The sequence below is a fragment of the Hetaerina americana genome, unplaced genomic scaffold (genome assembly GCF_022747635.1).
Source record: "Hetaerina americana unplaced genomic scaffold, ioHetAmer1.1.p SCAF_190, whole genome shotgun sequence".
NCBI classification, from domain to species: Eukaryota; Metazoa; Arthropoda; class Insecta; order Odonata; family Calopterygidae; genus Hetaerina; species Hetaerina americana.
In genome coordinates, this window is record NW_027286753.1 from 206,003 (window position 1) to 221,655 (window position 15,653).

The 15,653-nt window shown below is 46.3% G+C and overlaps 1 protein-coding gene across 2 annotated transcripts in view; it reads right to left on the reverse strand.

Moving 5' to 3' along the window:
* Positions 1-15,653, reverse strand: part of LOC139687396 (integrin alpha-PS2-like) — a 391,921-nt gene that overhangs the window by 186,013 nt on the left and 190,255 nt on the right. For both annotated transcript variants that reach the window (XM_071584525.1, XM_071584524.1), the window contains exon 2: positions 6,974-7,095. In XM_071584525.1, the coding sequence (XP_071440626.1) occupies positions 6,974-7,095 (122 nt within the window). The remainder of the gene's footprint in view (positions 1-6,973; positions 7,096-15,653) is intronic.

The window sequence follows — 15,653 nt, forward strand, 5'->3', positions numbered from 1 at the left end:
CCCCACAAGTTAATTAATGTCGATCCCGAGGAGAGGGCGGTGCAGCGGCTCGAGAGCGCTGGCATATGCTTGCGCGGGGAGTGCCCGGGGGGGGGGGTAAATAGGGTGAGGAGGGGGGGTGGAGTCACGGGCGGCACGCTCGCATGCGGAGTGAGTGACTATCTCCCGTGGAATCACGGCCCGACCTCCCCGGTTCTATTTATGCCTCGAATGCCTAACGAAGGAGCGCGCGTCCGTCCGCGCTCCCGTCAGCCCCGATATTCCGTCCGTCCCCTTCATCTTCGAGTGCAACACCACTCCCACCCCCAACCCCCAGTGGGAGAAGGGGGTGGTAGATGACGCCAGGGGGGGCGGGATGGCACTTTTGTGGCATCCGCAGGATATGAGCATTCGCCCCCAAGAGGGCAGCACGGTAGTAGCATGAATGCCATTACCTTCCCCGCCAGCTGCACTTCTTTTGTTTCCCCTCTCCCAGCCCTCCGCGCGGCAACAAGACGACGAATACAAGTTTGCTTTTTTTCTCTTCAAAGCATCGCATTTTAACCGTTTTTCCCCCACCCCCGGGACGACTTAGCGCGAATGCGCTCGACGTAATCTTTCAACTCTAAGTCTCACTTACTTGAAATAATTTCACATAAAATCGAGGTCTTTAACATGAGAGGATAGCATTCTTGCCTCGGAGGAAGTATTCCAAGTTACGCGGACCAATCCGACTGCACTGCTAACACATCTCCGACGCCACTCTCACATCCATGAGTCGATACTTTTCCAACCCATTGCCCAGTAGAACATTGGGCATGCACCGCAACATACATTAGCCATTAGCAAAGTCTTCATCAGCAGTTTGAAACAAACCTCTCTGTGGTTAAAATGAAATTACGGCATTTCAATTGAACCGTAGCCAATATTATATTATTTAATATGCCTCGATTGACGAATATGAGAGAGAAAATGTTCAACTTATCATTAGAGTAATTGTATGTCGAATAAACGAATTGGCGATGTCGGACTTAAGTGTCGAGGTTAAAATAGGAGAGAGAGTGGGGGGGGGAGTAGGGGGGGGAGGAAGGAGGGAAAGGATTTAGGAAGGGGTACACCAGCAAATAAAAAATATAAGAGCAGTGGGCGGCGATTTGCGGTCGCGTCGAGGGAAAGAATAAAGATTCAAAACACCGAAAATAAGAGCTGAAAAGAAGTGACCGTGTTTCGCGTGAGGGGGGTGAGAGCGAGGAAGGAATGATAGTGAATTGCTACAAGCCACCCTCGATAAAGGCTTTCATCGAGTGAGCGGGCACGAAGAAAATCAAGGATATACCCGGGAGTGAAAAGGGATGAAGGGAAAGAGGAGGGTGTGGCATCCTTTCGTGGAAAGGGACTCATTCCTTTCGAAACCAAGATGGGTTCATTCATGGGTGAATATATTCAGTTTTGAGCAGTCATCCAAGGTTTGCATATGAAGTATCATCAACAACTTTTTCCTGACGTGCGTGCGTGAAGTGCTGAATTTATATCGTCGGTTGAGTGTGCGCATGACCGCAGATCGCATATTGGCACTGGTACAAGATGACAGGGCACACACTATTATCACTGAAAAATTGGTGATGAATAAGATCTGGACCAACTAAACTCGTCCCAAAGGTCTTTGGTTGGACGATCAAGAGCAAAGTCGAGAGTATTTGCTTGCGAAGACATTCTGCTACAACATCGTGATGATTCCCCAACCCCCTTACAGTCCCGATACTTGGCACCAGTAGACTATTTTCTATTCCCAAAAGTGAAATCCTCCCTCAATTCAGCGCTAACTGCCGTCAAAGAAGCTTGCGCGGGTACCCGTAAGGACCTTCCGCCTACCAGGGAGCCTTCAAGTCGTGAAAAAGTCACTGGAAAAATTGTATCGACGCTTAAGGGATGTTCTTTAAAGAATGTTGAGGCATTGTAGCAACAACTGAAATAAATCTATTTTTCAAAAACATTTATCGATAATTTTTATACAAACCTTGTTTACATACTATGGATTTTGATGATCCCTTTTTTATTGGTGCGGCGTTCACAGTGAAAAGCTACGCTGTGTGCACAAGACAGGAAGTGGAAATTCTTCTCGATTTAAACGGATGAGTGCGACGAGGGGGTCCGGTACATCTCTCCCCTTCTGCCGGCCGACCACCCCCTCTCTCTCTCTCGAGGGCCCTCCCGCCGCGCCGACCCTTCGGCACCGACAAACCCTGCCAGTCCGTTGCCATAGTCCCTGCCAGTCCGCCGACATAAACCCTATCCGTCACCCCCTCTGCATGGGAAGGGGCGAGGGGCGGAAGGCAGGGATGGCAGACTATTTACTTCCCCGGCGGTGCTTTCTCCTCCCCTTCCCCCCTCCCCCATCTTCGCCCATTTCCTGTCGTCTCGACCCTCCCCACGCAGTCCTATTTCCATCTTCCCAAATCCCATCTTTCCCAATCGTAACCGCCACACTGCATCTCATCTTAATGCCGAGCTCTTTCGCTTCTCCACCTCATCATTCGAGGGAGGAAAACGAATCTTCCAGAGCCGCTCGCATTTGGACCCTTTAAATCAATCTTCATTAAATTAAAATGGTGTTTACCTTCCTCCCTCGTAGCCACCCTTAAAGTAATTCAAAACTCAAAGAAGCCATACCAAAGCGAGAGGCAATGCACTTACAAGGATACGGATTCACGAAGTTCGTTTCCGGCAGCCGGTGATTTGAAATGAGAACTGGACTTATCCCATGATAACGTAAATGGTTTATATTTCAATCATCGGGAAAAGTTTCGAAAAAATAGATTTATTTCAGATATTGCTCATACAATGCCTCAGGTATTCAGATATTGCCTCAAAATTCTTCGAAGTACGTCTTCCTTTGAACGTCGACACACTTTAGCCCTTTTCACGACCCGAAGGCTCCTTGATAGGCGGAAGGTCCTTAGGGGTACGAGTGTGCAAGCTTCTTTGACGGCACTTAGGTTCGGTCCCTTGCTAGTGTCCTTTAAGGGAGGATTTCACTTTTATAGGAATAGGAAATAGTCCGCTGGTGCCATTTTGTGAGTGTAAGAGGGTTGGAGAACCGTCGCGTTGTCGTTGTAGAAGGTCTTCGCAAGAGCAGAGACACTCGACTCTGATCTTTCGGTGGTCCATCCAAAGACCTTCGGTAGGACGAGTTTAGCGCAGATCTTTCGCATCGCCAAATTTTCAGTGATAATGAATGGTGTGCACTGTATCATTTCATCAATATCAATAATACGATATGCGATCATGCGCACACTTAACCGACGGTCTGAATTCAGCACTTCACGCACACACGTCAGGAAAAAAATGGTCACCGATACTTTTTAAACAAACCTTGCCTGTTTTCTTTCAAACCATTGCTCGTCAGCTCCTTTCTGGACCAATGATTATGCACCTTGCATAATATAGCGCGTCTGAGCCCAGTTCTGTGGATCTCATCGCAGATTCGTGGCCTCTGAGAGAGGACGACAAGGAGCAGTGCGAGCAACATCTCTGTCGTGGGCTTCCAAACTACACGTCGCAGCACCACGCAGAGGAAGTCTTCTCTTACGAGATCCATCCGGAAACCAGCGTGAGGTGCGGCTCCCCTCCCGCCATCCCCCCCACTCCCCCACGGCCCCTCTCCAACTGCAAGCGGTCAGCAGTCCGTCGATTCGTTCCATTCCAATCGCTCCCAATTACCCGGCAGGAGGCAAGCCCACCACACGGCGCCAACGGACCATTTCCAATTAATTCCAATTAAATTATCCAATGACTAACCCCAATAATCCCATTATGGGCTTTTTAACTTGAACGGTTGCCATGATTTCGAGCCGCGAGGGACCTCGTGGAAATGATAATCGCAACAAAGAGAAGCAACAACAATGAAGAGGGAGAGAGTGAGCCGTGCGTGAATGGGTAGTCGCCCGTGCATTCCCATCGCCATTCCACGAGGTTGCGATTTGGTTGGGGTCACTCTTTTCCGGAACGAGAGAAATAATAAACGCATCGACAGTATCATAATACGGTCACCCCATTTCCTTTTATTTTTTCATAGGCAATAAAAAACATGGGAGCGCCTCGTCGGCGGCTCCGCCTTCCCGTGTCACGCCGTCCCCGCGGCTGGAACCCTGGGAATGTACGCATACGCTCATCATGGCGGCCTTTGCCGCGGGGTTTTATCGCCAACGCCGACGTCTGGAGAGAATCATTTACTGCATCGCATTTCCCACCATCGCCATTCTTCCGTCAGGTGACATTCATGCGCTCGAGGTCGCGGCAAATCCACCGTGCGCGCACTTACGAACTGACCTGCTCCATTCCATTTATCAACGATGCTTCTTTTATTTGTTGTTGTACATTCTGCAACCCCTCGTCGTAAAACTTTAAAGGGGAGTCTAAATGCTTAGCGTCAAGGAGAGGGTTGTGTTTAATTTTTCAAGCGCAGAAAGCATCACGGATATTACTGAATGAATTAAAGGATAATTACGTGTTTTTTTCCCGTACGTACCGGTAAACGTTGATTGTCGGAAGATTCTTTCGCTTGATGGGGCACTACCGACTGCACCACCCCTGCCCTCTCCCGGAATCCAGCCTCCCTACAAACGCCCCCACAGTCCAAGGCATTCACTAGCACACTTCTCACCACCCGCGGCCCCCGAGGTAGAGGGGCGGCAGAGGACCGCACCCGTCCGACCAACCCCTCCCCCGGAGCACCCACGACGCGTCCCTTCTTACCACTGCACTGTTACGACGAGGTGAGTCTAGTTACGGGCCCCTAGGTCCCACTGTTTACTATGCATGTAAGGTCTTATCTCACCTATGAGGACGGGTTGACTACTTGCGATTTTGCACGAGAATAACGGACCCATTTATTGTCATCCAAAAGGATGTCCAAAATTACGGTTAGATGAAAAAACGCGCATTACACGCAAAAGAGAACTACAAGCTCGGCTACGGTTGAATATGAGGGAGGAGCAAAGTCCCCAGTCGGAGTGCTCTCGGTGAAAGTCGTCATGACTCTCCTTTGCTTTCGTACCTTTCTTTGCGAAGTATTTAATTACAAGCAAACAAAATATTAGGATATGTTAGAAGAGCACTCGGTAGATGTAATGAAAGGGTCAAAGAGAAAGGTTATCTGTCGTTGGTTAGGCCTCATTTAGATTACGCGTATGCGTGCTGCAAGTATATGGGATATTCACGAAGTTGGATTAATTGCCGAATTAAATCGCGAGCAGCGCACAGCAGCTTAGATTTATAAAACGTTGTCATGATATACTTAGAAGGATTCACAGATTGTGCGGCATAGTGATTGTCTCAATCGATTGAATTCTTGCATGAATTGGGAGCTTACATGAATTGTAAGGATGTCTCTTTAGCAGTGATGTTGAAAATGTATTATTACTCCCATCGTACTCTAGCAGGAGAGATCATGCCAATAAAATTAGAGATATTAAGTGTAGAAGGGATAGATTTTAGATTTCATTTTTCCCACGAACGATAACGGTTCAGAATAGCTTTGTTCGACCGCGATAGGGTCATGTTCGGGTAAAATTATTTTTGTGTTTATTCACCCCCTGCCACACACCCTGGCGGTGGCCTGCAGGGTGTTTATATATTACCGGCTGCCGGTTAAGGTAGATTTTGGATGTACACTACTACCAAATAAATATTTTGTGGCTCCTAGCAAAACACAATCCAGCAACCTACTCTACATCAAGTACTTCTTCATCTCTGTGTACTTCCTCCCTCCCTTCATCCCGCTCAACACAGCGTCTGTTCCTCAGTGGGGCGGCCATTGATTGATGGTGTCACATTAAAAACACTGTTGAGGAAGACAACGGGAAACCACCTCAATTATCATTCCCACGAATATAATAATGGAAAAAATAAAGGGTATGTATAAATAAATAAAGAAAATAAAAAATAAATTACTGCTCGAATCCCAATTTTTTTTATCTTCAAAAGTCACTATACGGAAACAACAGCACGTAGGCGTCCGCACCACAGATCTCTGCCCAAAGCACTGACGCGTTACATGGCTTTACTCATAAAAAATTACCTATTACTACACGGGGAACTCATTGCACTAGCGCTGACAGCTAGTGGTGATTCCGAGAACTTGCCTAACTACCCTCGTATACGTATACACCAGCAGCGAATGAAATAAAAATGTTGACAGAATCGAGATCAGGCAGGGATGCGAAAACGCAGCAAAACATTGGTGCGCTGGAAGATGCAATCCTTGTATAATGTTGATGACAACAGTAGTCTTTTAATTTCACTTTTCTGAGCCACCATCCTCCACCAAAGCCAAACTATTCTCTATCGTCCAGCAAAAGGGGGTATCAAGATTTAATGAGACTCTCTCGAGCGTATCCAGATGCTCATCCGCCCTGTATCGGCAACGAAAGATCACCGTACCCCAAGAGGTGGTGACAGTTGAACGTGAAGATGCGCGAGGCGTCATAGACAGGCACCAAATATATGATGGCGTCTCGACTGAGTCCGATTTCCCGGCCTAATCATTTGAAAACGTCAAAAATCACGTGTACGCAAAATATCGCATTCCCCAAATGAATAGGATTTGACACAACTGACGTGTTTATGGAATACCTATTCGATCATCCTTTTTGTAATTAAGTAGGTGAGGTGATGCAAGGCTCGAAGGAGCGCCACTAATGTCGTTGGGACACGGCATTAGTGGCGAACTCCGGGAAATTCTAAGCCACCATAAACGTCGCATGAATTCTTTAAAAGTCAAAAACGCATCGGCTGGACGGTGGTGTTGCGCAAACTGCGCGAAGGCTGCATTAATACGACTCTCGAGATGCCCTTGGACGAGAAAGGTTGAAATGAATCCGCCACTCTGAAAGCACTGCCTTCGCACTCCTTGTGAAATGGAAGTCCGTCTTGAGGCGAGGATTGAACCAAAGAGAATAAGAGTTAAGGGAGGAGGAAAGGATGGATTACTCACCCGTTTGGTCGAAGTCCACCACGTCGCAGTAATCGTCTCTGACAACGTCGCATCTGTAGACTGCGCCGCCGTTTCTGACCCCTGGTTGAGCCGTCTGGGCCCTCGGAGCACCCACGAGCACCCTGCAGGAAAGAAAGAGAGGATATCTCGGAGTTAGCACCCATTGGTGAAAATGTAACAATGATAGCACACACGAGCGCCGATGTATCTAAATATAGCCGGGACTCAAATGGCAATGACGCCGAATGTGGAGCGACGCAGTAAACACGTTCTTTCTTGGAAAGGGTTACCATGGCAATCCGATGCTGTTGATTTCGAATGAGCGTCGAATTATATTAAATGTTCACCAGTTAATTTCGTTCGCCATTTCGTGTGGCTAGCTTGGCGTGCTTCCTAGTGGTAGGAGTAGATTTAGGGGAGGCGACCGACAGCCAAAGTCATTTGCGCCGCAAGGGATGGATGGGAAAGGAAAAAAAGGCGGAGGGAAACCCGGCGTCTGTGGGCTCTTAACGAAAGGCACCAAGGGGTAACACCGTTTAACGTACCATCCGACGGACATATCAGTACTAACATACTAACATTAGACGGACTTAGTTAGTACATTCCTAATTACCCATTGCGGCCGCGGATTATATCTTTGTGTCTCTCTTGGCTGCAACTCAAGACGCATTGCCCGATTTAAAAAAATCTTGTCTGATTTTAAAAAATCCATTGTCTGATGAATCATTTTTATCGCAAATTGAGTAGCTTCAGGCATGACGTGTTGGAAATCGAACATAATGAATAACTGATCGTAGCACTTTTCCTCTTGATAAAATTTATTTTACGACGAAGTTTCGATGTATTACACTGATGATTATGATGTAGCACATCAAAACCTGGAGTTAAATAAATGTTATCACGTGGAAAAGTGCCACGATCAGTTATTCATTTGCATCGCATTACACTCACTTCCGCAGACAGGTACTGGCGCCAAGTCATAAAAATTCCTCAAATACATCAAGCCCACAGTGAAGGGAAAATATATTTGTGAAAATTACAAAAGGCAGGTGCTCGAGCATCAATGAGATGTCTCTCCTGTGATTGTGGGTTAAAATAAAAGAATCTAATCCACTAATTGTTGTGTCATGTTTTATTACCCATCGAAAAACCGGTATGAACATTATATATTCCCCTCATTGACCTCCCAAAGGAAAAAATACTAAAAAAGACTGATTTCAACAAAATATAATGCAAATATTCGTCAAATTGTTCAACTTAAATATGAACTATTACGTATATCAAACCTGCAAATGCGTTTTAGAGGGGGTATGCTACTTCCACATGCTACCAAGAGTATGTCAGAAGGTCATTTTGTTTGTGGTCTACAGGCATGTGCTCATTAGTTTTCAGAATACCCTCGTAATTTCAGGGAGTTAAATCCTTTCCACCCTCATCCGAAATACGACCAAGCAATGGCCCACGTGGGTCTGGCGGCAAATGAAAGCCCCCCCCCCCCTGCGGTGGAAAACACCCTGAGCCATTGACAAATATTCTCCACCAAGAGAAGACATAAAATAGATTACAGAGTGGAATGGAAGCGACTGCAGGAGTGAAATGAAATACCTTTCGGCTCGTCTTTGATGGCTTTTTAAATATCGATTTCTTTCGATCTCCAAAATTTCCAGAAAAAATATTCAAATGGGACCTAGCCGACTATATTGCTTTGTGTATTTTTGCCCTATGGATACTAATGCTAAACAATACAATAAGAAATATAAATAAAATAAAATCCTGATGAATACGAAATGAACACCGCGTTCACAATTGAACGAGTCTGGCGTGCACAAAAATTAGTCTGGTGGATATTCACTCCCTGCCGCACACTCTGGCGGTGGCTAGTAGGGTACTCAAGTAAATAATTACACACATAAACACTGTAAGACAAAAGAATAATTTTGAGGAAATCATACTTGCCATGTCTCTTTAGCAACCCCGATTGTTGAGGAAAAGTTGATGCTTATTTCAGAAATGGTTTTATTAGAAAAGCAACTGCAGTAATCAACTCGAAGGTGGGTTTGATGGGTGCAAGGGGTGGATTTTAAGCCAAAGCACTAAACTCACTATATGGGGGCTCGTGTGAAATCCATAGATTATGGCGGGCGGTTGGCACACACGCGAAGAGCCAGCCCCAGTGGGCACCTTCGACCCAACTACCCGGCTCAAGACAAATCACACGGCTCGGGTCAAGGAGGGAAATGTCCAGAGTCGTCCGTGCTTTGGACTCCAATCAGCAGCGGAACGTCGTGCTCACCACGCCCCGTGGTGGTTTCATCAGAACCTTGCTCAATAATAAATCTGATGATGATCCTTTGAAGTTGGGAAACAGGACATAAATTATTAAATAAGAGGGTTCAGTGCTAACTACGGCCGATTTAGTTAAATATTCAGGTGTACTTCTAACACCACGTCTTTCTTGTGGAGCTCATATCAGGACAGTGTGCGGCACCGCTTTATGAAAACTCGGCTTCATGAAACAGGTGGCGGGGAAATGTGATGAGAAAGTAAAAGAGAGGTGTTATTTTGCTCTACTTAGACCTCATTTGGAATATACCGCAAGTAATTGGGATCCTTGGGGGAAAGTTACGCTAAAAGAATGAGATAACAGTCCGAAGAAAATCTGTCAGATTGTTACAATAAGAAGACGAGAATGTCGGGCCTTTTAGGGAATGCAGACTGGAAGCTACTTGAGATACGAAGAGAACAAGCGAGATTTAGAAGACTTTTAGAAAGGTTCAGAACAAACGCGTTTAACATTGACACTAAAGAAATCATTACGTCTCCACAATACTTGGGTAGATCAGACCACAAAGATAAAATAAGGGAGATAGATTCCAGAACAGGAAGATACAAATACTCGTTCTTTTCATGGACACTCAGGAATCATAATAGTGAGAAACCCAAGTCTCTATAGAAAAAATAAAGACATTTTATTTACAAGTCAGAGCAAGATTAAATGCTTGCGCAGACAGAAGGTATATCCGTAGGTGCATGTGCACGTAAGTTGATAGTATATGTATTTGCACACGTGTGAGTTGTTAAGGTTTTTGCATGAATATATACACCTCTATGGGTGTAGATTTTGTGTGGATAAATTTGTTGGCTCTGCATGAGGTTTTATTTTGTTTTACGGGTGGTGACCTAACACTCCCCGCCACACGCCTTTGTGGCGGCTTGCGGGGCATGTGTAGATGTAGACGTAGAAGTTCAAACTCTCGGCGACAATCCACGCCATATCCACGAGGTAGAATATTTCGCTTTGGAGTATCCCAACCGGCGTGTGGGTTGCAGTGCGTCCCCGCTTCGAGAGGGATGTGGTGGGAGGCGGGAAGTGAGAGGAGGGTTCGAGGTGGAGGTGTGGGATGTGAGGGGAGAGTTCGAGGGAGGCCGTCGCTTCGGTTTCGCTCGGAAGGACACATCCATCCGGCGCTGGGGGCGGGCGTGCCCTCTAGAGACGGAAGATATCGTCAGATTCGTCTCGGTGAGGATGCACTCATCCGCCCGCCGGCGTGGGCGAGGTAGAAGGGGGATTCGGAGGCACCCTGGGGGCAGGGCAGAGGTGCGCCGGCCGGCTGGTCACAACCGACGACGCACTTCGCGGGAGGCCTCCACGCTGAGGGACGAGCGAAACTCGATTGGTGACGTCACCCCTCGTTCCTCGCTGGCCGAATGAACACAGCAGCTCTTACCTCAGCGCGGATACCCGGAAAAGGTCCATTGGGGGGGGGGGGGGGGGAACTCGCATTTGATTCCTCAAATCCACCCCCCGCCCACACTCATCGACAAGAGAGAGGGCGCCGCATTGACAGTAATCAGTGAGCTGCGGTTTATCGGAGAATGCTAAATCATAGCCAAAGAACTTTTGCCCACTGGCGTCCATATATATCTCTCCGTTTTAATTTTGATAAATTTCCATTTTGGACCATCGCCGAGTTTTCAGAATTACGTTTCTACGGGACGCTTAAGGTTTCGGTGGCCACTTGCGAATTTTCGCTATTTGTTGAGATTTATTTGATAGGTACTCCTTTTCATTTTTGTCGAATAATTAGCAGCGATTCAGCCACGCATTAACTCGGATAAGGCAGTGGTTCAATTAAATTGATAGAAATTACTCCAGGGCAAAGAACACAAAGCGCGAGTATTACCATCATTGGCAGAAAATATCTGCAGCAGAAATACGGGTATGCTTGAAGAATTCAAGAGGCTTTAATGAAGTATTGCACCTAAACTCACAACGATCAACTACGAACGGGTACTGGGAACGCCGATAGCCTCTGACTCAAACAATTCCCTGCGCGGAGCAGCCAGGCAGTCCATTCGCAACTCATAACATCGACCCTCCCCGGTCGAAGGGAGCCGCACCACCGATGGTACCAAGGACGATTCTAGGCCACCTAGCGTCCTGATCTCGCCGATCTGTTTTCACGCATCGTCGCCTTCGGTGGCCACGACGCGATTTTCCAGGACGGGACAGTTAGACAGGGCGTGGAGGCCCTGCCACTTCAAGGGACACTCAACGCCATTAATCACCTGATGCAATCTTCTTAAGCTCAAGATTTGAAAAGTGATTTCCTCTCGGCAATTAATATTCATAAAGAAACGAGTAACGCGGGGATGCAAAACAGGCGAACTCCATATCGGCAATGTACCTGAGAAGCAGCAGACAATATACGCCACAGTCCAAAATTCCAAAACCCTTCGGACTTTTTTTGAATTTCTGGCAAGAATGATGGTCACTGACGTTGAATTTCGTAATTAACATGGTTTATATAAAAAGTATCGGGAAAATTTTAGGAAATTTAAATTTATTTTAGTTTTCAATTTATGCATTCTAACACTCACGGAGCGAAGGTTAAATTACAGGATAAATTGCATAAATTGGAAGGAGGTCTCTTTAAAAGTGATGTTGAAAATGTATTATTATCCCCATTGTTCTACAGTAGGATAGATGATTTTAATAAAATTAGATAGATTAAGTGTAGAGCAGATAGGTTTAAGATGTCAATTTTCCCGCGAGTGATAAGGTATCATGATAACATTGTTCGAGCGCGGTTTGGTCATATTCGGGTAAAATTATTATGGTGTGTATTTACCGCCTGCCATCCACCATGGTGGTGGCGAGAAGGGTATATATTTTTTTAATACATAGAGAAATATTGTTACAGTTCCTCAATATTCTTCTAAGTGCATCCCTTGTCGGTCGACACAATTTTGCCAGTGGCTTTTACATGGCTTGAAGGCTCCCTGGTAGGCGGAAGGTCATTAAGGGTACGCGTGTATGCTTCTTTGACGGCACTTAGGGTTCTCCATGGTGATGTCCTTCGAGGGAGGGAGGATGTCACTATTACAGGAATAGATATGCCGCCTGCTGGTGCCAAGTCGAGACTGGTAGGGTATTGGGGAATCGTCGCGATGCCTTTTTTCGAAGGCCTTCGCAAGCAGACACTCAACTCTATTCTTCGTCGTTCGTCAAGACCGTTCGGAAGGACGAGTTAAGCGCAGATCTTCCGAATCGTCAAATGTTCAGTGATAATGGTGTGCACTGTCATCTTATCAATGCCAACAAACGATCTCTGATCATGCGCACACTTAACCGACGGTCTGAATTCAACACTTTAAGCTCATGTCAGGAAAATGTTTTACCGATACTTTTTATATAAACCCTGTAGATCCAGGCTTTGGAAAAAAATCAACCGATTATCGTGTGTAACATAGAATATGCTCGGAGAAAATAGCAATGTTATGGAGTACCCGTCAATACAACCAAACAGGGTCGATAGGGTTCACGAATGCAGAAGACGACCAAATAACGACCGCCAATCAACGCGCGTCCGAATGACGACCACATCGCGAGAGGAGAGGCGGCCCGCGCGACTGGTGCGAGCCGCCACTCTTTTGCAGACACGGGGGGGGCAGGCAGTGCTTCAGCAGCACCTCGGAGAATGGGTGGGAATCATTCAATCAACGCCAAAGGCAAGGGTACAACTAAAATTGTACAAAAGACATGAACATTACTTCAGAGGGCGTAGAAAATACATTATTACTTAGAAGGCACTCGCTAGGTGAAGTAGAACTACTGCATACTAGGAGTCCTCCATAGTGCGTGCACTCCAACAAGACGAACGTTTCAACCTTTTCCCATGTCGGTGCGCGCCAATCACTGCCCACGCACCAATGGAAATGATTGTACTGATAAGGGCACAGTTTCTCCAGTCATCACTCGGGTGAACTAAAAAGGCAGGAAGAGGTCCACCTTTGGGAAGCGAATATTCGGAGGTGCTCTCCCGCGTGCCGTGGCCCTCCGCCCTTTGGGTCTCTCGATGGCATCTGCATCTCCGTTGGCGACGGGTCGAGCGCCGTCAGGTGGACTTATAAGGTGGCGAGAGAGACGCGCGCGCGAGGCGCGAACAGCTGTTCCTCGTGTCGCGTGGGCGAGGGAGGGAGGGGGTTGAGAGGGAAGGGGGTCGAGAGGGGAGGGGGTCGAGAGGGGAGGGGGTCGAGAGGGGAGAGAGAGAGTGTCCTTGGGGTGGGGCCAGTGGGCGCCTTCCTTGGCGGCCAAGGGCGCCCACGGGAAAGGAGGGGAGAGGGATGCCCTCCGCCCCACTGGGGAATGGTAGGGGGGGGGATGGTCCCCGCGTCGACCGCGAGAAAACAACTCGAGAGAGAGAGTCGTGGTTCACTTTAAGTAAATCCTCACGTTGGCTGGAAAGACTGGAATCCATGGCAACAGTGGTACTATTCTCCCCCCCCCCCTACTGAATAATCGCAAAACAATTGCGTAAAGTGCCGAACATTTAAGGCAATAATTCCAATCCCCGTACAAAATCTTGGCAGCCGAGAAGTGACAAAGTGTCGTCTAAACCAATAGTAAAACATAAGGTGAGGATTTTTGAAAAGCAACTTGATTCTGAAGTTGGGCGGCCTAATGTGGTGGTACGCCACAAAAGGCCTCGCTATGCGCTGACTTCGCGTCATCGCCGTTTGTTTGGCTCTGTTCGCGGGTGCGTTCTCAAGTTCGCAGTGCGAATGGACGCATTGCAAAGCATATATTTTCAATTTCAAATTAAGCTGAGTTCTTTCATTCAATTTGAACCGGTATTACAGGGCCTACTACACCTACGCAATGCTTGCAATCCGCCGTCAGGGCGTGTGGCGGGGGTATTAGGTTATGCCAGCCAATGCATACACAATCCAATCCAGTTTTTGTGGGCTACGGAAAAAATTCATCTGCTTTGTCAACTAATTAGATTAAAAATTCTATTATCGAATAAGGACGCTGCAGGCGACTTAACATCAAGACATTTCCCAACGCTGACCGAATATAGACACCTATTCTGTCAGTGTTGTGCACCTTTCTCGTTCACCTATTGGTTCCTGATTTCGAATGTTTCATCTAGCTATGGCCTGGCATTAGTCACAAACGTTACAGCGTGATTTAAGTCGTGTTTGCCATGAAAGGCGTGCGTAGGTGGGGCTGGTTTCAGAGCGATAGGAAAATCAAGGGAAAAATTTCGCAACGGATTTCGTCCGTTTGAAAAGAAATCGCTTTGCAATATTCTACACTTTTATTGCAATACTGCAATTAAGTTACGATATTTATACTTCTTGGTATTTCAACAAATGTGTGACAAATTACAATGTAATAATATTACGAAGTCTTAATGTCACATGTTCTACCGAAGAAAACAATATGCGAGTATTCCTTCATCCGGACACCGATACTTAATGCTTCGGGAGAAAAGACTGTACTAATCTAACAGGTTTACCTCTGATTGCTCAGAACTCAAGTGCGTGTGTGTGTGGGTGAGTGTGTGTGTACTCCCAAATAGGTCAGAGAATTTACTCTTGCAATTCCACTGACCAAGAAGCCAGGAATTTTGATACTGAATATTAAGCATGGCAGCTGTATCGAAATGGTAAATTTAATTAATATAGACTTAAAAGGCATATTTTTTCATCCTCGAAATGAACTGATTCAGGAGAGATGCGGGGGAAGACAGAAAAACTTCAACTGCATCGCTTATAATATATCTGCCCCTCATTCATCTTAGACAACATGCAATTCCCATGCCTTTTCGCTTCACTTTTACGTCTAACCAACCAACAAATTCTTGCCAATTTGCACCCACAGAGGCATAGCATTCATAGAAAAGTCTTTTCAACTAACACGCATGCTAATAATTATATCATCAAATAACATACACATGCACCTATGAATATACCTTATGTCAATGCAACGTTTAATCTCGTCCTGACTTGGAAATGAAATGTCTTTATTGTTCCTATAGTGACATTGGTTTCTTCCTATTATGATTACTGATTGTCCGGGGAAAGAACGAGTATGTGTATATACGTGTATATGTCTTGGAATCTCTTATCTTATTATCTTTGTGATCCGATCCACCTAAATAGCGTGGGGCCATAATAACTCCTTTAGGGTCATTGTTGAACTCGTTTGTTTTGAACCTTTCTTCAAGCCTTAAGTCTCGCTTGTTCTCTTCGCACTTTAAGTGGCTCCCAGCTGAATTCCTCTTAAAGGCCTGACGAACCTGGCGGATTTTCAATGGACTTTATCTAATTCTTTCGGCCTAACTTTCTCCCAAATACTTGCGGCATATTCCGAATGAGCAACTTCCATCTG